This window comes from Petromyzon marinus, chromosome 3, assembly GCF_048934315.1.
Source record: "Petromyzon marinus isolate PM22_M1 ecotype Great Lakes invasive population chromosome 3, UKy_Petmar_22M1.pri1.0, whole genome shotgun sequence".
NCBI lineage: Eukaryota > Metazoa > Chordata > Hyperoartia > Petromyzontiformes > Petromyzontidae > Petromyzon > Petromyzon marinus.
In genome coordinates, this window is record NC_133669.1 from 11,515,910 (window position 1) to 11,540,116 (window position 24,207).

At 44.8% G+C, this 24,207-nt stretch overlaps 1 protein-coding gene across 3 annotated transcripts; it reads right to left on the reverse strand.

Annotated features, from left to right (window-relative positions):
* Positions 1–6,745: 6,745 nt before the first annotated feature.
* On the reverse strand, positions 6,746–22,858 carry LOC116953705 (uncharacterized). Of its 3 annotated transcripts, none has more exons than XM_032974069.2 (5): positions 22,779–22,858; positions 22,306–22,423; positions 13,385–13,555; positions 11,741–12,307; positions 6,746–8,154 (listed from the first exon to the last, which is right to left on the reverse strand). In XM_032974069.2, the coding sequence occupies exons 2-5, from the start codon at positions 22,405–22,407 to the stop codon at positions 8,080–8,082; spliced, it is 915 nt and encodes a 304-aa protein (XP_032829960.2). In that variant the 5' UTR covers positions 22,408–22,423; positions 22,779–22,858; the 3' UTR covers positions 6,746–8,079. The 3 variants fall into 3 exon arrangements, with proteins under 3 accessions (XP_032829960.2, XP_032829959.2, XP_032829958.2); XM_032974068.2 differs by having other exon boundaries at positions 22,590–22,823; XM_032974067.2 differs by having other exon boundaries at positions 22,306–22,823.
* Between the last annotated feature and the right edge of the window lie 1,349 nt (positions 22,859–24,207).

Genomic DNA, 24,207 nt, shown 5'->3' on the forward strand with positions numbered 1-24,207 from the left:
ACTTCAACACAGATGTGTAGGCCTTGACTTCAACATAGTCATTTATGTGACCAGTCACTAGCTAATCACTCAGTTATTTCAATGCTAAATTCTATGCTAATTCCATTGTCAAGGGGTGCCTTTGCGGATGTGTATGCTTTAACTTAGCTATTTCAATGCTAAATTCTATGCTAATTCCTTTATCAAGGGGTGCCTCTGCGGATGTGTATGCTTTAACTTTTAACATAGCTATTTCTGTGACCAGTCACAAGCTAATCATTCAGCCATTTCAATGCTAAATTATATGCTAATTCCTTTGTCAAGGCGCTTTGTTCCTCTCACACAGCTTAAAGGCCGTGATCTGAACGTGGCTCTTTCACTCCAGCGCTGTCCTACCAGACAGTCTCGTCCCTTCACCTGATGAAGGCCGCTTGTGTTGTGGCCGAAACGTCGTGAGAATATTATTGTGCTATTTTATTTTATCAATTTATTATTTTATTCTCATTCTACGTGACTTTACCGAAAGAACCAAAGAAGATGAATCATTGCAGTCACCAAAGCTTTAAATCGAAATTTATTGTCAAGCTGTTTTAACATCTACATCATCCTCAACCATGATCAATCCGCTGCTAGATGACGGTCTCCCCAAGCCATCGTCATTTCTCACGATCCTGCGACGTAATTAATCCATCTCGTGCCGAGGCACGAGGTCATTACATCGCTCCATCTCCCCGTTGGAAGGAGGATCGGACGCATTCCATTCATTGGCTGCCACTGTCATTATTATTGGCCATTGCCCATGTGAACGACGCGTCCTTCCCAAGCCCGCTTCAGTTTGAGTAACAATTTGAATAGTCTTTAACATACATTTATAAGCAACACTGTTATGGAAATTACGACGCAAACAAATAATGCAAGCCACCTATAATATCTCTTTCAAAAAAAATATATACCTTTAACATGTCCACAATAATTGTGTTGTCTGGTACTCTGAATATTATCTGCTTGGGAGCAGAACTAGGTAGTTAGCAGAAAGACTGGCCAAACCGCAACCACCCTCTTCACATTAATGCCAAGTCTAGGAAATTACTTATTCACATTTCCTTGTACTGTACGACTGCCCACACGGCATGTAGGCGAATGTTAGTTCCGTACATGCAGCTTACATGGTAATTAGCTTAACAAGTGCACGCAAAAGCACCAACGATTGGAAATAAATGATACACACACACGGAGCCCAGGCTTCCCGTGCGTGCTCTATAACCATTAGCGTCGTAAATATTTTTTATTTTATTTTACGTGGCGGGACAGATATATGAAGGGTATATACTATGTCTGCTTATTTGTTTAGTTATGTAAACACTGCAGTTAAATTCGATCATTGGGGAAAATATGGTGTGTTCACGCTTATTGCATACAGTAGCTTTCGATTTACTGGGTTACCAATTCAAAATGTCATAAGATAGGTGTTTGGGTTTGATCGCGTAAGCATACATGTGTCGTAACCCTCCACCACCCGACACAGCCAATTAGTAAGGGAGTTGTCAGTGATGACGTCGTCCTGCTCTATTTAAGACCGATGATGCTGGATGTAATTACCAGCGAAAACGTCGCACTACTCAAATTGTTAATGTGGATTTACTCTCCAACACACCGGTGGGCTGAAGTAGTAACCATTTGCCGTTTTGTTTACTTGACATCCCTTACTAATTGGCGGTGTCGGGTGGTGGAGGGTTACGACACATTTATGCTTACGCGATCGAACCCAAAAACCTTCATTGTGAATAATATTCGTCGAGAAAGCCTACTACGTGTTAAACCAATTCGAATGTATTGCAATGTGCCACTCTTGTACCGGCTACCCACGCAAAACCGTCATCCATGAGACTCGCCACGTGTCAGTGGGACGAAAGGAACCCCTCTCTCTCATCTCCAGCTTCAAAATCAACCCACCTCCGAAACTCCAGACGCTGCTCCTATTGGCATTCACCAGCTGCCAAGTGACGGCTCTGCCGTGCGCTGTTCAGTGCAGCGCCGTTGCCCTCGGGGTCTGCCAATGTTGACTCGACGTCTTTCGAGGTGGCTCAGTGTGAACGTTTAAAGCGTAGCGCTTGGGATATTCCACCGCACCTCCGATTAGCACGGTTCGCTAGGCACGGTGTGAGAACAAGTTGAACATACACACTCCCCCTTCACGGTGTATGATCATACATACGCCGTATCAAGGTGTTGTAGGGTGCCGTTCGGCTACATCATCGGCGGAGGGGGAGTGCAGCAAAATTCAGTTGTACTGAACATGGAACAAAAGCCGAGTACTGAAAAATGTCTAAAGAGATGCATGTTGGGAATTACGCTGGGAGATGAACACGTGGTTCAGAGAGCAAGCGCACAAATGAGATGCATCACATATTATCTATTAAGAATAGATAGTTTGGCTTAGCCATGGCGCATCGCTACAAGGGGCTGTGGTCGACGGATGGACAAACTAAAATTGTCCGCTGTTCACGAGGTGTATTGTTCTGTTAATTTCATGACTTCCTTGCTGGGCGGAGTGTTTCTGGGAATTGGAAACCAGTTGCAAATTAAACCACAGCTTTCCCGCATACCGATTTTCCCCTCAACATTTCGTTGCCAAACACAAGTAACATGCAAACTGTGCTCAACTTTACAAATGCCGCACACGACGTTGCACCACACTATTCAGTATCACGTGTACAATTTAACAGGCACTGTTAATTTGCTCCATCACATTGTGGAGGTTTTTTTTTGGCGGGGGGGGGGGGCAGAAATACTTTCCAAGAAAACTGCAGCACTTAATAAAAAGTACGTTTAGGAAAAGTTGTACATTTAGGGAGCAAGACGTGCCTAGCCATTACAGCAAACACGCTGCACGATGTACTTGTTACCAACTGGACTTGCGATCCAAGAGGTCGCCAGTTCAATTCGATCTCTCTCTCGAAATTGGGGGATCTGTCCTCGTAGAAATGGGTTGAGCAGGACTGGACGTGGGAATAAATTACTGGGGGAACTCGCACACGATTCCCCCACCCCCACAAGATCTGAGGAAAGGGAGGAAGAGGATATTTGCTCCATGTGTGCGGCTCTCTGTTAGTCTAGGGGTCCATCTGGGAGTCATGTACATTTAAAAAAAAAAGATGAATCCTTGATTCTTTCCGCAACGCAGTCGGGTTCAGTTTTTCACTCCCACCATGGCGTTCTGGCCCCATTTCCACCACTGACCGGTTCAGTCGATTGGCAAGTCCTGTGTGGTGGGATGTGTGTTGCTCCCACCTCTTACAAGACGTCTGGCTATTGTGGAAGAGTAGGCCAAATACCACGAGTCCTCTCGATAGCTTCTGCTATTGTAGGCCCTTCTGCCAGCAAAAGAGCAAGAAGTTGCAAGGCTGCACATTTAGTCTGGAAGTTTTACAATGCTGCGTTAGCATGTACAAGCATAACAAACCCACTCTCTTGCTCGTCTCAACAATTGGCCCGTATCAATAATTACGATGTTTAGACCTACACGAGTAGTTCATCATTTTTGTTATGGAGCTCCCCCACAATCAAGACCACTGCTACCCACCCACGCAGGGCATTCAAACATCCATTATTGGCTGCACGAGTTGCTCCAACCGACAGCTGCTGCACATGCCTCTTATCAACGCGATGTTTAACAAGGAATCGGTGTCATTGTTGAGTGTTGTGAGCAAGGCATGCGTCACGTTGAGCGTTTTGTTGCCCCGACACGGTGCTGTTGTTTTCCCACGCACATTTCTCCCGCACGGTATCCACGCCGCAGTCGGCGCTTCCCCTGCAAGGCCAATGGGGTAAGAGCTGCTGGCCTACACATGTACCATTTCCTTTCCAGGCCAAAATTGGCTTTCCAAAATGAGTTCAGGATTTGTTTAGGCACGAAATACACTTTCAAAAGGCCCCGACTACCTCTACGGTTAATAAATTAACTCAAGGTGTGTGGTTCCATTGCACAATGCAGAGCAAGCCTGGATAAGTGCTTGAAATGGGCCACCGCTACGCGCAAAAGGTTGTTGTAGACGGTGGCTACATGGCAGGTAGTAGGGGGCAGTGCGGCAAAATGTGGTTATATTGTACTGTACTGCGATGCTCCCGCCTTTGTACTCCACCACCTTCAGCCACACGCACTGACAAGGGTGCAGAGGACCAAATAACCCCCATGACCTACGCAGCCTGAAGAGGCCCTCATCCAGCAACAAACCCAATGGCTATTGCATCAAGTTATTGAAAGCAATGATCCAGCTATGCCTTGCACCATCACAATTTATGAACGTATATTAATTACTATTATTATTCATGGAATGCCACTGTCGTGTTAAAATAGCATCAATACTGTACATTCAATCCATTAGAAAAATATATAATACAATGGGAAAGAAAGAGGCCATTATCCATGGATTAAAAAAAAATGTCTTTATAATATTAAACGCACGAATGACCGAGGCAACATCAGCAGGCGTAAGGGATGCTCAAATAAGCAAAGGGAGTTTTGATCACAACTGTTGCCGACCAACATGTAGGACAGCAAACTCGCGCCTTACTACAAGGAGTGGTTCCGAACCTTAAGGGCCACTTTCAACATGAAAACAAAAATGCGGGCAACTATGTAGTCAATAATTAAAGCAAAGGGGTTTTATGAAGGAAAACATTTGTGTCTGCAACAGTTTGGCGGACCACTACCCACGGGTCTTGTAAACCACAGGTTGGGAAACACCAATGTAAGGGTTTCAGGTATGCACACAATCTCGCCAAGCAGGTTTAACATACAAACGAGACATGCCCAATCGTGCTCCATGGAATTGTGTGCCTTCCACAGCAAACTTTAGTTTGCATAACCCCACAAATCGATGCATTGTAATTAACAATTTGCTCAAGTAAAACGCATAACCCGACCATTGTTATACAATGCCTACTTTAAAAAAAAACATCTGCTATAGTTTTACTAATATTTAAGTATTGAATCCTAGGTTGGAGATATCAAATTACAACGAAAATCGGACGCTACACGGCTAAATTGATTGGTTGGATACGAGCAATTAATGGTTTAGTAAAAGTGGGATGTATAGAGCACGTTTCGAAATTGCCAGCTGTTTGCTCAAGCAAACACACCTCTATTCAAAGTATAAACGTGAAAAGCCATTTCAATACAAAGAAACGCTTTAACAATGAAGTAGGAATTGAAATAAGGCTTTCAATGGCAACATACAAGAAAAGGGACAATCACCAAACCTAAACATGACCGTTTAAAAAAGGCAGTTCAGAACGCAGGTGACTACTTGCACAACAGCAGTTATGTACAGGTCACGGACAATTCATAGACCTGAACAATACATCTGGGAAGGACGTTCTCTTCTGTTAGTACGTTCAATAGTTGTTCAAGCGATGCAGACTAAATGTCATTGTTGTGTAAACCTAAGAATCCGCATTAAATTACGTGCATAAAGTCAATCGCCACCATCTCTTAAAAGCTCGTGTTAAGTTCTACAAGCAATGGAATAGTTTCTCGTTTGGCTTGAACGACAGAGGGTGGTATCCAAAGAGTCCGCAAAGCAATGAAACGTGCTTGGCAATGTTTTCCAAGAAGGTGGTGTGTATTGCAAAGAGCACAAATTGTCAAAACCAAGCCGTGACCAAAGCGACAGATTCTTCAAAAACTACAGAAACGGTGCACACAGGAGAGGCTTGTCGTCAACAGTTGAACGTTTTGCATCTTTGCACGGTCAAGCCGGGAAAACGAGATTTAAAAAAAATTAAGTATATAGCCTGTGAAACACGAGATGAACACCACCATGCAAAAAGGACAACAGTATCTCAACCGACGCAAGAAGGAAAGTAGGCGACGACTCGTACGACAGGAGTTGGCTTTCGTTACGATGCGAGCTTAGCAGGAGGGAACGAGAACAATTCTGGGAACCCAAGAAATTGCGTGAGCAATAAAAGGGAGACATTTGCCACAACTAAAAAAAATCAGCCAAAAAGGTGCAAATTTGGTACAGTTAAGCAACCGGGTAGCAAGGAGCAAAGAGGACCCATCAAGTGAACACCACGCAACTGCTATGGGTGAAGGTAATCTTTAGGCTGCCGGATTTAAAAAAAAAAACCATGCAGTATACTTAATATATACCGTTCACTGCAGACACCAGGAGGAAGCCAGTGACGGACTACACCCGGAAAAATAACTCCAATAAGTATGCGGGTTGTGTCATAAGCGCAGAGATGACATGAGACCCATTCATCTGGGAGTGTTGGCACGGTTGGCTACGTAGGGTACAAAATAATTTAAGACAAACGCTTAGAGCCCCCAAATTGGCTCAAGGGACCCCATATTTAAATGAAATTAGTGTAAATGTCAGCAACAGGTTAAAATCCTAATAGGAGCAAATTAAGATAAAGACAGCTAATGTATTCGGTTGTCTCGCTACCAGTCTCATGTCGGCATTTCACGAAGACGAGATTGGAAACAGGAGCCCCGGAAATGAAGTCTGCTTTTGGACAGCAGCACCTCTGCACCCACTCTAATTAAGAGGACATAAAAGCAATGTTGAGGAATGCAGCATATTTTTATTGCTTAGATTTGTGTACGTGTATCCATTTAGTCAATTAAAGTTCCAGAAGATACACGCCACATTACAACACGGTAATGGAATGCCGTAACATCGATGACCAAACTACATTGTGGTCAGTGTGACAAAGCAGACATGTTACTCAAAAATAGCACATGTTAAGGGAGAAGCTGTATCAAACCATTTATTATTTGAAAACAATCATGAAAAACGGTACACACGGCAGCAGAAATATTTAAAATATAGACAAAAAGGTAACCCGGAGAAGTTCGGTATAACACCCAAATTTGTATAGCATTGAACAGATGATTTGATTAATTTAATATGACACCTAATAATTTGAAGGTTCTTGGGGGACAGAACTGAAACCCACCGCTCCGACGAATTGAAAAATGATTTCACAAAGCACCAGGTAAACCACATGTTTGGCCTTGTACAAACTTTTTTAAAAAATAAAGGTATTTGTGGAATGTCATGTTTTTACTCATAAGGGTGGGGTAATGCTGCAACTCATCCTGCGTGCAAGATAAGGTTTAGGCAAAAAGGTCGGCCAAATTGTTTTGGAAGTAAGAGATCCCTGCAGAGATACATGACAAAGTATTCTACACAATTGGTTACAAAACAAAAAGGATTAAGGGTTCCAGGACAGATTTGCGTCTGGAAGCAGCAACATTTCGAATGTATTTGACTCATGCGCAACTCCATTTACTTTTAAAACAATATTTTTCAATTAATAGTATCTGCTCTGTGCATTACTTTACAATGTTATGTATACCGATATATTTAACAGATTATCCAGCCCAAACATCGTGGAACAATTTTAGTTTGAAATTACTGGGAATATTGCAATTTGGACCATAAAATCAGCTCTCAGCCTGCTTTGTAACGTCCAAACATTAAAAGTAAAACAATCCCTGCCAATGTCTTAATAATTACCATATTCTGCAGATTAGACCCTTCATAAAGATGCATCCAAAACTGATAATTTTATTCAGAGCACAAATGTCGTCACACACCCAACTTTTACTTTAATATACAGGGTGGGGGGGGGGGGGGGGGGTTGATTGTCATCTGGAGAATAGGGCGTTCCGGTTTTCCAAGATAAATAACTATATATTATTAATATTACTGGTCTTGTAAAAATAAAAACACAGACTGTGCTGCAGAAGTCTATCTGTTGGACCTATAGGATCTACCTCAGTCGAGAATGTTCCTGTTGTCAAGCTACCTAGCTGCCTCTTTTAGTTGTCATTACTGCTTAAAATGGCAAGGTAACATGGTAGAAGTGTACTCCACTAACGTTGCTATGCTGCACATTGCAAAAGTTACTGTGATGGGCCCTTGTTTGTTACAACTAGTAACGCCTGTCATGTTGCCAAGAAACCACGCTGATTTGTATTTTACATGCACATTCGTGGAATTCAAATGAATGTTTTAAACAATGACAAAAAAAAGGGGTTTGCTTTTCATTCTTCACCACGACTTTTGGGAAAATTCTCATCCGCTAGTGGTTCTTCCACATGCCCATTCCAACGTAGGCGTTTATCGCGTAGCAAAAGGTTGCGAGGTAACTGAAGACCTGGAAAGAGAAAGTAGATCAGTTATCGACATGCCAACGAGTGCCACCTTACTTTGGTCAAGACACTCAGCAGGTCCACAAAGTAGGAAACTTGTCAGAAACATAAAATCACATATGGGGGTCTACTGAATGCAAGCACAGTAGATTTTAAAAATAAATATTCCAGTCATTACAAGTTCACCACTGGATGAAGGCCTCTCCATGCCGCATTGGTCATGGGAGGGGATGTTGACTACTTTACCTCGCTGCTCAATTATAATAGAATGTCATCGATCAGTCGTATCTGGGAATTTAACTTGATACTAAATACATCACAGCAGATGAAACGTTCTTCAGAGAACGTCTGGCAGTATTTTGAGCACTTCTCCCTCATCTAGGAGAGGTGTACACATTTCTTCCACAGTGAATCGAGTCCTAACAACGATGCCTCACATGTCCAAAGTCGTGGAAATGGCCAACGTTAACATTTGTAGAGCACTTTCAATGAATTTACTCTTTGGGTCTTTCGGTAAAGACCCAAAGGAGTATGTATTCCTGCAGTCATGAAAGCATCAAGGTTAAGGATTCAATGTATTGTTTAAAATAAAGTTTACATCAGAAATATTTCACCTTGAGGAAATTGCCACTCTAGATAAGACGCACCCAAAACTTAGTGCCTAGTCAATAAAGATATACAACTCGTCACAAACACGAACCTGCTGTAAATTAGTGGAACAAAAGGTGGTCTTGCAATCCGAGAATGCCGTAAGTCGGCAATCCGAGAATGCCGTAAGTCGCTAAAGATGAATTCCTCGTCAAAGATGAATTGATATGCCGGCTTTGTTAAAATGAAACGAGTTGCGTCAAAAATCTCCATGTGCGCTCTGGACAGGGAAGCCAACAGCTACACCGATGCATGGTGGCCTCTCTGGTTTAAAAGGTGATCACGCCCCTGCCATTCAACGTGTCACCCATAGCCGTCAAAGACATTTGCTTATAGAATCTGGGTGCAGAGTTCCCCCTACAGGCGACTACAAACGCCCTCACCCCTTGGCAATACGGGCAGTCCACAGACTTACGAACGGGTTCAGTTTCTGAGATCCGTTTGTAAGCCGGAACACAATCATGTACTATATTTAAAATGCAGTGTCATAAAAAGTGTTACGGTTCAAAAGTGAGTAAATGCAACTCCACAAACCAAACCTAAAAAAAACCCCACATCTATCACTTTCATAATGCAAAACAACAAAGATTAAAACGATTGAATGATAAATGTTCGTTTTACCCTTTTAGGGAATTCCTAAAGATCTGCGCATGTGGGAATGACCGGAAAGGTGACGTGCAGGCGTTACTGTGGCACTGAAGGGACACGGACGCTTTCGCAAATGGATGACAAACCCTCCCAGGTGCTTCTTGTTTGATGATCTCATGGCGAGTGCAATGTGGCATTTCGTTCACGCGGAAATTATATATTTTTTATTTATCGAAGTGTCCATAATTTTGTTCAATACGTTTAAGGGACATTTCATAAACAGAATGTTGATAAAGCGAGGGATACCCGTAGTTGCCAATGTGATCATTGATGAAGGTACGGATGGGGGCAACAACCCAGTAAACCATGGAACGTTGGGCCAATGTTAGTCCAACGGTTCCAACCCACGTGCCAACGTTGGCCCATCTTTGCCCTTTCACTGGAATAATGGTGGATGTAGGCGATGTTATGCAGGTGGAGGAATGAAGTCCTGTACATTCCCCCTTTGACGTGCTTTGGTCACGGGCAGGGTTATAGTTACATCTGAACTTTGGTTGCCTTGTGTGCTACCCACAAAGTTTGCCCTATTCCCCATTGCCACATACGGACCAATAAAATTCAGCTTTTGGCTGCGTTTAATGTCTCGAATTGAAGCTTTTGTGACTGCAGGAATCCACACTCACGTTTTCGATCGATTCGATTGGAACGTGATCTATTATTTTTCGACCTACGCGACTTTACCAAAAGAACCAAAGAGTATGCACTTCATGTGTTTACAGCGACACCTGGCCAGGCGAATTGACACGACAGTACACAATGCGATTGCAAGTCGTTTTGAATTTATCAATTGTTGATTAATTGAATGTCGAAAAATATTGTTTTTTATAAATTAATAACTCGCCATTTTTTTAATGGCAGACAGGGCCGTGGGACTGCAAAATGCTGGAAACGATATCTTCAATCCCAGTCCACCTCTGTTGGATTCGGCACCATTGGACACTCTGGGCCAGAGGTTTAGTTATGCAAATAAAAATAAAAAACACGTTGTATGGCCATTTTTAGTTCAGTAAGTCTAGGCTATAACCAGGATTTTATTTCAAATATTTTTTCCAGACCACAGGTAGACTGGAGTAGGCACATGACTTAGTATCCACAGCCAGAGAGGTATATACCAGATGTGGTGTCAAGTGAAGAGCATTTTTCAGGTCACCAACCTGGACAGCCGAGCTGAAATGAAACCCTGGCTATAACTGATTAAGTCGGTTTACTTAAAATCTAAACTAAAAACAACTTTTATTTCACAAGGCCTATCGAGCGATACAACTCTTTTTCAGAAGCAACCTGGCTGTAAATGATAGCCCAACGAAGTGGCGGCTTGTGGAAATTTATCGCAAACAAATACTCTCAAACGCATGCTTCTCAATGTGGAGGGGAAAACCGGAGGACCCTGAGAAAAATCCATGCGACCCCACAGGAAAAACATGCAAACTTAAAATATAAGGCGTCTGGGTCGGGACCAAACCCACAAATCACCTGTATACAAGGCTAAAATAGTTAACATTATTACCGTGGTGCCCGTCTATATGAATGTTGCAGCTCTAGATTATAATGCAGTTGTAAAGAGACATTATACCGAGTGTTATAATGAGCAGGTGCCGAGCAATGTGAACGTCAAATGCAGTTAATACTCTACTGTACGGTGTTTGTCTTTTAGGTGGAGTGGTGTCGCAGTGGTTACGAACCCAGCAACCCAAGTTCGATTCCAGGCCATAGCCAAGTGGAGAGGGATATGGAACAGACCCCTGGGCCAGCCCTCTGCACCAACCCCCATTGACCAGCCGTGTTGGAAAGGTGTTCAAATATCCTGTCCATGGTTGAGTGGTAAATTATTTCAACTGGCCGCAGGGTGGCGCAGTCGTAACACGTGCCTCACAGCAAGAAAGTTCTGGGTTCCAATTCTCAACTCGGGTGCTTTTTGTGTGTAGAGATTTGCATTTCTCTCTGTTCCGCATGGGTTTCCCTCCAGCGTTTCTAGTTTCCGCTAAAAATATGTAACTGGTTTGGGCCAAACATCCCAGTGTTGAAAAATTACGCACAAACTATTTAATTGGGGATTACAAAGAAACATTGGCAGGACCTTACTTCTTAAAGGGTACCAAGACTCCCGGAACCTTTTGTGGATAAAACAAGGTACAAGCAAATTATAAACCAATTTACTACTTTCACCATCCTCACACTAAACACGGTGTGAAGTATGGGTGAAACGTCACCCATAAATGGTAGAGAGGTCTTCACCCAGCAGTGGATCCTGAAAGGCTGCAAACTACCGTTATTGTTATCATTCATGTTCATTACCGTCGCCGCCACGTTTATGCGGTACGTGTCGTTGTCGGTGGGACTGGTGGTGGTCACGACGGAGCTCGTATTCGTCGTCGGCATTGCCATCGTAGAGGACCCATTGGCGCTCGCGTTCTGCTCCCGCACCGATCTTATCAGCAGTCGGATCAGCTGGTAATTGGGATACACCAAGTAGCTTGGCTCAGGAACTCCACGGCGCTTGCGAACGTGACTAGCGTTTGTTGTCATAGAGGTCACAACTGTAGAAGTCGAGACACTGCTTGGCACGCTCGTTGTGACGGTTGACGGAGTGTGGCTTGCTGTGGGGCTGCCGGGGGAAGACGGGGCGACAGGCGTCAAACTCGATGTGGGCACCAAGGAGCCCGTGACCGAGGAGTTCAGAGAAGGGGTCACAGTCTGGTTCACCGTGGGCACTGTGCTGGGTGCCATGGTGGTGGCAACGGTGGACGGCGACTGCCCAGAGTACATCAGCCAGCACTGCTGTTGGGTGCATGCGGTGACATTGGCCTGTAGCACAGCGGCGCTCAGGTACAGGACGAACGCTGCCAAGTTGAACCAGGCATTCTGATGGTCAAAACACACATACGTACACACAACCGCACATTTTATGGTTACACACAGCCAGAGACTGTTAACAATTTTGTCAATATACACAAAGACAAAGACTTTCAGTCTAGGTTTTGAAAGCCGTTCGGGCAAGTGCTATTAGCAAAGCACCTAAGAAGGCTGGCACAGTGCACACGAGGGTGGTATGGCCAGAACTACAACCTGGTGTGAAGTTTCCACACCAGGTCCGTCTTCGAAGGTCGATTCAAAGTTATTAAAGGTCTAGGAGCAGTTCAGATATTGGCCATAGAATAAAACTCAGGTCGCCGTATTTGTGCGCCGACCACTTCCACTCGCGTTTATGTCAATGCGTGAACAACCACAGGTACCAAAAACAATCTCCGTTACCATTGTTTGGATAGCCATAGAGTAGTGGCGAGTCAACTATTGCACTAAAGCAAACACGTTAAATTAAAACATGCCAAATAGTGCCGTGTGTTAAAGCTCCCCAAACCCAAAGTTTGTTTTATTTCACAAATATAGCAAATGTCTGTCATTAGCAAAAAACTATAAATACCAGGTGATACAATGAAGCAATGTAGACTACAAACCACAAACAGGTGGAAACTCAAAAATGCAAGTGGCCAAACTGTTGGGCCATTTTCACCCCACTTAAGTGGGTTTTTAGATTGTGTTCCTCAGCTCAAACAATGTGTAAATGTGGCCTCTTATGCCTCTCTCCCACGATACAAAGCCACACCAGGATTGTGGGAAAGTCAGCCCAGTGCGGCTCAGGAGGCATCGGGTTGTTTTACAACTGCGGAAGTACAGCAGTGCCCAGGAAGTGCTAGAGGGCCTGGAGCAATTAATGACGAACAAGATTAACCACCCCCATCCCCGAGTGAGATTCAGAGGTCTTAGAAGGCCAGAGTTTTTGGGTTCCGGCTCCACAAAGCCAGGTGGAAAACCACCCTGGTGTTGGATGTTGCCAGTGGAAGAATGGGTATTATGCAGTTTCAAATAGCATTCAAATCAGGAGCCGTATGCCTTCGTGATAGTGTGGGTGTTGTGTGCCTTCAGGCACACGAAACGTACCAGAGTGACCCATCCTGATGTCTGGCTGGGGACGGAGATTATGTAGAGCACAAACTGGACAATGGTGAAGACAAAGAATGTAACAGAGACGAACATGACCCATCCCTGGCTCAGATCGGTGCCCTTTAGGTTTGTGGAGGCCACCAGAATCCACACGAGACCGCCAAAGACCTGCGAACAATATCGACAGTTCCAGAACAAAACTGAATTTCAAACCAAGTGGTGATCAGAATTACTTTTTAGGAGTACGGCTGTTTTGTCAAAAAGAAACCTTAAAAGTAGATGTAATTGAATGTCAAAATCAGGTTAATAACTTTATATGGAAACAGGATTGATAGCTCATTCCACTTAGAATTACAGAGGAGTCCCAGGCCACACGTGGTAGACTAATAATGACTTGCAGCCCTTTGTCAATCCATCACTTCATCCAACAGTTAACTTATTATGGCTTATGATGCAAATGACATGAAGAGTACAGATGACTCGGATGTCCAGTCAAGACAATATAGTAATAATTGCGAAATAAAATCACTGTGAGTTACTTAAAAAAAACAAATCGCATTTTTCTCAAGGGTCACAACGCAAGGCAAATTTCATCCGAGATAAAATCCCCAGCCACACCCTCTGCCCATGGCCACTCCTAAATGCTACAAAAGTGGACAATAGATTTTCACAAAATGTACACATGCATCACTTCCTAGGACTATCGTGTGTGTAACCCCGATTTCATCAGATATCAGAACATGAGCAGGTTTGAGCCTGGATAGTACTTGAATGGGAAGCCAGTCTGGGAAAAAAAACGCTCTAGAGAGTATTGTAGCCTTGAGCTGCACACTGACCAGGTAACGGTATAGCAATAGAATGCAAATTTGTGATAAACTTTTGAGGCTACTCCCCCCCAATACGCGTGGGGTTTCTCCATGTCACCTCGGTGTGTGCCATACCTCTAAGAAATGATAGTCATGACCAAAATCTCCTGGAACGCAACAGATCTTGCTTGATCAACAAGGCTGGATAGTGCGTGCATGGCACACCACCATACTGAAGGGCTACTCCTCAGGAACCATTCATTTAAGGCATGCGCTGTGTAGGACATTTTTTTTAAAAGTAAAAGTAGATAGGCCTCCCATTAAATTGAGTTTTGATCTGCTCTAGGGGGCATTTAGCCTATTCTGTGCTGGCCAAAAATCTTGGAGGTGGTATTTCCCCATCTAATCCACCGGATGTGGTCTGCCGATTAGTCAACTGTGATGAACCCAATGATTACTACTCGGAGACAGGGCGGTTTAAGAAACGTGGACCAATTTCAAACTATTGTGCTGGGAGATCAAATTGGTGGCCTCTAGATTACAAGTCCAGTGTAATAACCATTAACACCATGGCAGAATTCCTGGAAAATGTTTATGAACAAGTAAATTCCTGATATCAACCAAAGAATGAAGGTCATGGGGTGTTTTTTGGTATCATGCTTCACCACCCTGGTAAATGCAGGTTGGCAAAGATAGGGGAGTGCAGGAACGATTCCAATTATCACCTTAGCTACTTGTGTTATCAAAGGCCAGGAATCAAAGTCACATTGTTTGGGTTTATAATGCTGTGCGATAACAACTGTGTCACCATTCCACCCAAACATAAATGCAATGTCTTATTATTCACTCAATTACCGTGGAATTATAATAGCCACAAATAAAGAACAAGTCCACTGTTGGACACACGGCACGAAACCACACACTGAATGCAACGTGGAACCACACACTGAATGCAACGTGGAACCACACACTGGATGCAACGTGGACACATCGTCTCACATGGCCAAAGGGCAAAGACAAGTGACAGATAATAACCGCACTAAAAAAAAATCCTTCAGGAGTAAATAGTACAAGAGACCAGGAAACTCTTGGATAAAGAAATAACGAAACATTTGGATTGATTGGGGGTAAAAGAGGCAGTCCATTGGTTAGCACACTCCGCTAGGAACCAAAATACGCGAAGTTGGCTTGTTAACAGTTAACCATTATTGGCAAGTGTCACCTCAACCAGCATTGGGCCTCAACCCCCTTCAACACGCAGAGGCCAGGGTGGTGGAGTATGGTCGAATAACCCTCGTGACCAACACGGAATGGAGGCATTCATCCAGCAGTGGCTTGACATGTATGTATTGTATTAAACAACTCGGCGCTGCTGCTTGCATAATCCTTGGCTATAAACTTGTATGGCTAGGTGTGGCTTGCACCACGAGCACAAGGTTTCAGTCATGTGATATTTACAGGTCTATTTTGGCACCACATGTACAGTTTCGGTGCCCAAACTAGGTATGAGCGTTTTTTTATTGTTATGGTTGTTTACACCAGAAATGCCTCACCGAGCCTGACTTTCAGGAAGGTTCTGCCAAGTTCTCGCAGAAGGGGGCAAAATTTTGCCATGCATATTCCAATCGAGCATTGCAAATTGTGGGCAATGTTCTAAAATTATGGCCAGGATGCCGGCACAAGGAGAATGTCGTCCGTCGCGAATAACAAAGCCGAATTTTTTACATCCACTGTGAAAGCAGGTTGCAACAAGCTCATGAACGGTTAGCACACTCGCAGTACGAACAAGGGCGGCCACTGGATCGAACCGCCAACGTCTACAAACAAGGAGGTGGTTCTCATTTATCCTGCTGGGAGAAAGTCTAATTAAAACAGGTCCCTGCAGGGTGGGCTGGTAGGAACATTGGCATTTTGCGCAATTTTAATTTTACACCCCAACAGCACGAGATTTCACTTCGTTAAAGTATTGAAAGGGGACGGACGGACACATTAATCTATTGCAGGCTGGTACACTCAGTTTACAACTTCGTTCCTACCAGTATGATGATCCTATCGTCAGTACAAACAGAGCCCACAATTCCATCACCACATCGAAAACTAAGATCTCCAATCCCACATTAAAATCATCGATTGCAATTAACTGCGATTATCAGCCATGGCTGTATTCTACCTTTTTGCTCTCTACCACACAAGCTCAGTGGACATGTTGAACAAATGTCGATCAATAGGTAGGGGCGGTGGGGGGGGAAGAGGTTGTGCCATGCTTATCCACTGCGTTTTGAAATCATGTTCAATTCCCGGCTATGACCAACATCAGTGGCGAGTGATATCTGAACCAGCTATTCTTGCCAGGTGACTCGAGTCAGGTTTTCAAACAAAAAATCACGGACGTGGGTTTTTTTGTCAGCCAACGCAGAACTCATTCACATCAACACACAAGCAAACTTGGGACACTTCGTGGGAAACACATTAACCAACCGGTACGGATTTTCCATTTACCGATAAGGTCTTTCAAGTGCCGATGCATTTGTGCACAAGTGTGAACTTGTGCAAACTGGACCTGCCACTACCGAAGCACCACAGGTTTTTAAACCACATTTTCTGCATTCTGCACTCAAACATGGCATTCGACGTCACATGCCAGAAAGCAGCTCCAACTTGCACGGGAAGCGCGATCTGTGAACGGATCCAGCAACCAGAGACGTTCTTCCAACGGCTGCATTTCTCAACTGGTGCGCACGCACAGCCACGCTACAGCACTGCGTTGATCACAGGCACACTCTTCATTAGTTTATCACACTTAAGTGTCCACAACCACGTAGGTTTTTTTTTGCAGTGGTTGCTATACAGTTCTCCGATGAGTTTTCGTGCTGTGCGTTGTTCGGCACGATATCCGATGTGTCACTTCCAAAAAAGATTTTCCAGCGAGTGGAGAAAACGGAGTCCCTTATGCAAAACACCACTGTGCAACCTGGAAATAGCTTAGGGAGCAGTACACTAGCCAATTCATATATTGTATTTATTCCCACAGGAAGGGCCCAATGAGCTGCCAAGCTATTTAATAAGCGTCCTGCTATGGTACAGAAGCTATCCAGTACTGCACAGATCTTATTCACACAAGCATGTTTACACGTGTGTACAGTATATACATGCATCCTCTACTACTATCATACGTGTGCAGTGTTAGCATTAAATGGGTGCTCACTTATACTCGCAATTGTCACCAGCACCGCATTTGCTATTAGCAACTATGGAAACTTAGTACGGCAAATGGCATGGGGTGATGGGAGTTCTATATACTGTATCCAATTAAAGCAGAGTTTGCTCAAATGTGAGTTTATGACCAATGATTGATCCACCAAGTAGACCAATTTGGGCAGTTACAGAACCTCCGCCTGTGATACAACGTATCCAGATTTCGGCAATGACATTTTCAACAAACACGAGACACCAATTTTTTTATATATATAAAATGTATTTTATACCTACGTGACTTTACCGAAAGAACCAAAGCGTACGAGACACCAATTATTTTTCTAAAAAGCTCTGCCGGTATACCATTGCCTTGATGATAAAAGGGAGGGATGTTTGTGCGCGCAAGAGGCTACCCATTGAAATGATCAAGTTGGAAGTAGGATAACAACCACAAGCAGGTTGCAAGAAAATAACATGAACCGACTGAACAAAGGACATGAAGGTGCATCCAACCACTGTTTGGCATTAAACCAAGCGTGGAAGCATAGCAACACAACCAGATCATCCCAATGTCAAAGTACCAGTTGAATAACTCCCGTCATTTGACTGCTGTACTTGTTTCCAATACAAAATGCAATCGGTTCCTCTCATTGGACTGGGCTTTCGGACAAAAAAAATCACAAGGCACTTTCAGACACTTTAAATAATGTTGGTCATCATAACCATGAACTGGATTTTTATTTGGGCTTGCTGCAGTCCGTCAACCAATTAGGACAGTAACCGAGATGGAAATAATTTGTCCACCAATTTTAACGACGAGGAAGGCTCATAAAACACCACCGTCGATCATTGACCTAGCTCTAAATAAATAAATAGTATCCAAAATACAGCAACAGTAAATTGCCTTTAAAGAATTACACCCGCAAGTATTAAGCGTGCCTTTGAAATTTGGAACGAGAGCTCGTTCAATTTAATGGAACTGGGCCTGCCCATTCCATTAATTCTACCAATGACTGCCCATCAAATGACCCTGCATGCAGCCCACCTCGGCAAACCTCTAAGATTAAGCAGGGTTGAGCCTGTATAGCGCTCCGATGTGCGACCACCAGACAAACAGGTTGTTGTTATGGGCTGTGGGGATACTTGTCGGATAGCAGAAGGGGAGCACAGCAAAACATATTGTACTGTACTTATATGCGCCTGAAACTATGCTGCCTTGACCAGCAATTAACTACATAGGTGTGGTGAGGAAATTGACACGTGTACACTAATGATTGTACCACAGTGCGGAAAAGTAAGTCTGCGATTGTACCGCTTGCATCATCTCACCCATGATCATGGGCAGCACTGGGGTTGGGCAATATCAGCCGAGTTTCCCGAATTCCTACGGTGTGGGATTAATATAGAATCAATGGGGGGGGGGGGGGGGGGGTAGTGCGTGGAGGACACTGAGATTCCTATGAGAGATCCACCCCTTCAGGCTTCCTCAGTCTCATGCGTGTGGTTGTCGGTCACCGGGAACACACCGTATCAACAATTCAAAGAAAAAGGCACACGGCAACAACCACAGTGCTGCACATTATTTGCAATGTATTCACTTGAATATGCAGAGCCCTTCGTAATCACTCCACTGCCGTACTGGATTGCTTGCCTCCCAAAGTCGTCGAGGATTTTCACCATGCTTCACCATGCCGGGCAGTGCAGGTGAAGTGTGAAGAAGGGCAGCATAGACGTGGGAGCAGGGAAATTTACCGATTGGTTTTCAGGTGCGGTATGGGTGCACGAAAAACCATTTGAACCGTTCATGGTTCTATATGAATTTTAAAGGCTTGGTTCCAGTTAACCATTGACAAAAAAATGTTTGGGACAAGTTAGAATTTGCTTTAAATTGTCCAAAGACCTTCCGTGTCACTTACATTGCAGGCTACGATGTAGGCTAGTCGTTTTACTACCCTTTGAGATTGAGCAAATATGCACTGTTAAAGCACAATGGGGGCAGACGTGTTAGAATCTCTTCAAAAGACGCGGACCATCCAGTTGCAGTAGTGACTGGATCCTTTTCTTTCTGCCATCAGATAATCAAACCAAGGAACCAGTCCAAGGTGGCATGTTCACGCGGAAGGCAAATCGCTTGGTTCACGGATAACAAACAGGAAGACTGCAGTAGCTGTAAAGTGTGCAGGAAAACGTAATTGTTAAAAACTTAGAACTTTCGGCAGACCCAACCTTAGGCGTGAATTCAATCAACCTCTGGCCTGTAATTATGGGGGCTTTCATGCTATGGTCCTTCCACCTCGTACTGTATTAATAGACTGGAATTTACCGACATAACGCTTATTCAAATTTACACTTTCTAGCCCAACTATAAAAATGTAATTAGAATATACACCACTTACAACCAGCCAAGATCGTCTCGATACGTGGATTATAATAAAATTACGGTTTAAGGACCCAAAACGTCTAGGCATCTATGCTCAAAATGAACGTTTGGAAATGAACGTGATGAAAATTCCACATTCCGATGTTAGGGGACAAAGTCTGCATGTAAAACGACCAGTCGATTTCCCACAAAGTGTAAATTATTTTAAAAACGGCGCTGGAGAGCTGCACCAAGTCGACGCTCTATGGTCAGCTTTGGGATGCGTTCAGTACCCGGCAGAATTTAGGAAGTAATATTTACATCAAGTATCAGGAAGTGTAATAGTATGCCTCATCCGGCATTTAAAAAATAAAAAAGCATGTCCTGTAAATATTAACAGTTCAGACTAGGGTTGTTATAATTAATTTTACATTACCTATAATTGGTTTGCCACGTATATAATGTATAGCATTAACATGTATAAAACACTCTGGTTCTTTCGGTAAAGTCACGTAGGTAAAAATAAAAAAATAAGTTAATCAAATCACGACGTTTCGGAGGCAACACAAGCTTCCGTCATCAGGTGCTGTGCAAGTTACACCTGATGACGGAAGCTTGTGTTGCCTCCGAAACGTCGTGATTTGATTAACTTTATTTTGTATTTTTACCTACGTGACTTTACCGAAAGAACCAAAGAGTATGGATCATTGCAGTCACGAAAACTTCAAATCTAGAATGTTTAAAACATTTTTAAACCGAGAAACCAAGGGTGATAGTGGTGCAATGGAGGGCCTGCAATCCAGAGGTAATCGGTTCAATCCCAGGTGAACAAATGGTGAACGTTCAAACCCAGCAGTATAAGTGGGTACACCACTGTTAGCGCAGTGGGGTAAAGTGTTGGTATGTTTCGATTCAAAACTTTCGTGACTGCAGGGATCCATCTTCTGGGTTCTTTCGGTAAAGTAACGGAGAATGCAGATAACATAATAAAAATATTAACAGAATAAAATTCTCACGACGTTTCGGCCACAACACAAGTAGCCTTCCTCGGGTGAAGAAACAGGGATGTCCAAGCGCTGTCTTCAAGACATCCCTGTTTCTTCACCCGAGGAAGGCTACTTATGTTGTGGCCGAAACGTCGTGAGAATTTTATTCTGTTAGTGTTCTTTTTATTATTTTATCTCCATTCTACGCGACTTTACCGAAAGAACCCAGAAGATGTTGGCGTGTTCACCTCTTCCAATGTGTCTGGTCGACGTGGAAGAGTAGGCAAAAAGACCCCCAAAAAAGTAGATCCCTCCAATCTTGATTTGAAGCTTTCGTGACTGCAGGAATCCATAATCTTTGGTTCTTTCGGTAAAGTCACGTAGGTAGAAAAAAATAATAGGTCACGACGTTTCGATCGCAACAGCAAGCGACCGTCTTCAGGTGAAGCAACAACAAGCGACCGCCTTCAGGTTGTTATTGCGATCGAAACGTCGGGATGTATAATTGTCTCTACCTACGTGACTTTACCGAAAGAACCAAAAAGAGTATATAATAGATCCCTTCAGTCAGTGGAGGATTTTCCGCCAGCAGTGGCGAAGCGATAAATAATTGAAGGTTGTATCCCTTATTAAAAAAAAACCACGTAGGATTTCACGACCAATATTATCCAGGAGGTTTTGGGTTAGAACTTTACCTTTAAACCGAGAACGGAGGGAAACTGCACCACGCGGCGAGGTTTGGTGCGGTCAGGCCCGCCGATCTGTATACCACTCATTACTACAAGTTTCACTGGAAAATTTGTACCGGGTCACGATTTTTGAAAACGCGTAAGATTCATGAAAACGGTTACCGGTTAAGCAGTTTGTCGTTTAACAACCCCGGTTAAGAGTCGGATTATGGAAGGACATTGGGATGCTTTAGCAAATTAATACTCTCCCTACAGGGGAGGTAGCATCTTGTCATTCAAATCTCATCGACACAGAACATCAACCCATTTGCTGTACTGTAATCTGACTGGCCACCTCATTATAATCGACAAGAGCCATTAGTGGACCATCTGTGAATAAGGCCGGCACGGCGCACTCTGGGGGTCGTGCAGCCAACACCATGCCCGATCGTCTTTAATCCCTCCAAGTGCCCATATTATTACACACATCGCACTCGTGGTCTATTAAAGCCATAGCCAAACCTCGCCACCCGGGGAGGAGGTGCCCGAGATCGGTTCGCGTACAACGATCGCGACTGACAATTAGCCGTGGCCCATAATCTAACTCTGGTGGTGGTGTTGTTGTTGTTCGTCGCGCGGCTGTAGCCTGCCTACACCAATCCCAGCACACACCACTTGTACTACCACAGCCTCTCGACACGCGCGTAACGTCGACCAAAGCAAAATTTCACTGCGACATCGGTCCGGTTACGCGGCTTTGAAGTTGTTCGCGCGACGCGGGGAGAGCCCCCTCCCTCCCTCCCCCCCAATGAGAGACACGCGTCTAGGAGAGAGAGAGAAAGATTGAGACGGCACAAAACGGACAAAAGTGAGATGCCAGACGCACAAACGTGAGAAAACTCACCATTTCCGCGACGATAAGCAGACCCGACAGCGTCCTGAACAGTTCAGCTCCCAGAGGCAGGAGGGCTCCCGTGCCCGCAGTCAAACTCCCACCTCCAGCCATTCCCTTCCTTTCTCGACTGCCGGCAAAGCAACAATGAACGTACAACTACAATAACCACCCACCCCACCGGCAGCCTACAAAACCCGGCCGGCCAAATGATTCTGCGGTGCGCGTGTGTGATTGTGGTGCTCGGAAACAGCCCAGTAAGTTACAAAATAAGTACAGTACCCACAAAAACGTACTGGGCAAGGTGACTTTGAGAGACAGCCCTACAAATAACTATGGGCTTTTTTTGTTTAACCAGACAAGCGGAGATGGTGAAGCCTAGGTTATTGCTTTCGACGTAGCCAAGGCAATTGTTTTTTTCTAAGCTTGCCGTTCGCGACGTCGTGTTTCTATTTTGGAACAAGCCTGCGCCCGGCCGGTCGTACCAGTGATATATCCGTCGATCCGGTTATTCCTCCCAGCCCAGCCCCAAAGATCCTCACTTTTAAATCCTACTCCAGCCCGCACGTCCGCCCCCACCCTCACCAATCGCCCCCCCCCCCCACGTCCCCTCCCCCCACCTTTTGCGTCCAGCCACTAAGTGGGAGGTGCCGTGTGCTATTGTTCAATCAGCCCGAGGTTCGTGTGTGAGTGTGTGTGTGTTCATCAGCCCGGTGTGTGCGTCCATCAGCCCGGTGTGTGTGTTCATCAGCCCGGTGTGTGTGTGTGTTCATCAGCCGGGTGTGTGTGTGTGTTCATCAGCCCGGTGTGTGCGTCCATCAGCCCGGTGTGTGTGTTCATCAGCCCGGTGTGTGTGTGTTCATCAGCCCGGTGTGTGTGTGTTCATCAGCCCGGTGTGTGTGTGTGAGTGTTCATCAGCCCGGTGTGTGTGTGTTCATCAGCCCGGTGTGTGTGTTCATCAGCCCGGTGTGTGTGTGTGTGTGTTCATCAGCCCGGTGTGTGTGTGTTCATCAGCCCGATGTGTGTGTTCATCAGCCCGGTGTGTGTGTTCATCAGCCCGGTGTGTGTGTTCATCAACCCGGTGTGAGTGTGTGTTTATCAGCCCGGTGTGTGTGTTCATCAGCTCGGTGTGTGTGTGTGTTCATCATCCCGGTGTGTGTGTGTGTGTGTTCATCAGCCCGGTGTGTGTGTGTGTTCATCAGCCCGGTGTGTGTGTGTGTTCATCAGCCCGGTGTGTGTGTGTCTATCAGCCCGGTGTGTGTGTGTCCATCAGCCCGGTGTGTGTGTTCATCAGCCCGATGTGTGTGTCCATCAGCCCGGTGTGTGTGTGTGTGTGTCTATCAGCCCGGTGTGTGTGTCCATCAGCCCGGTGTGTGTGTGTGTTCATCAGCCCGGTGTGTGTGTTCATCAGCCGCGTGTGTGTGTGTTCATCAGCCCGGTGTGTGTGTGTGTTCATCAGCCGGGTGTGTGTGTGTGTTCATCAGCCCGGTGTGTGTTCATCAGCCCGCTGTGTGTGTCCATCAGCCCGGTGTGTGTGTCCATCAGCCCGGTGTGTGTGTGTGTCCATCAGCCCGGTGTGTGTGTGTCTATCAGCCCGATGTATGTGTGTGTCCATCAGCCCGGTGTGTGTGTGTTCATCAGCCCGGTGTGTGCATGTGTTCATTAGCCCGGTGTGTGTGTTCATCAGCACGGCGTGCGTGTGTGTTCATCAGCACGGTGTGTGTGTTCATCAGCACGGTGTGTGTGTGTTCCACCCGAGCTGGGTGCGTCACGTCGTCATCATTAGCGAGGAGGAGGAATTGAGGAGGAGGAGGAGGAGGAATTGAGGAGGATGAAAGAGGAGGAGGAGGAGGAATTGAGGAGGATGAATGAGGAGGAGGAGGAATTGAGGAGGATGAATGAGGAGGAGGAGGA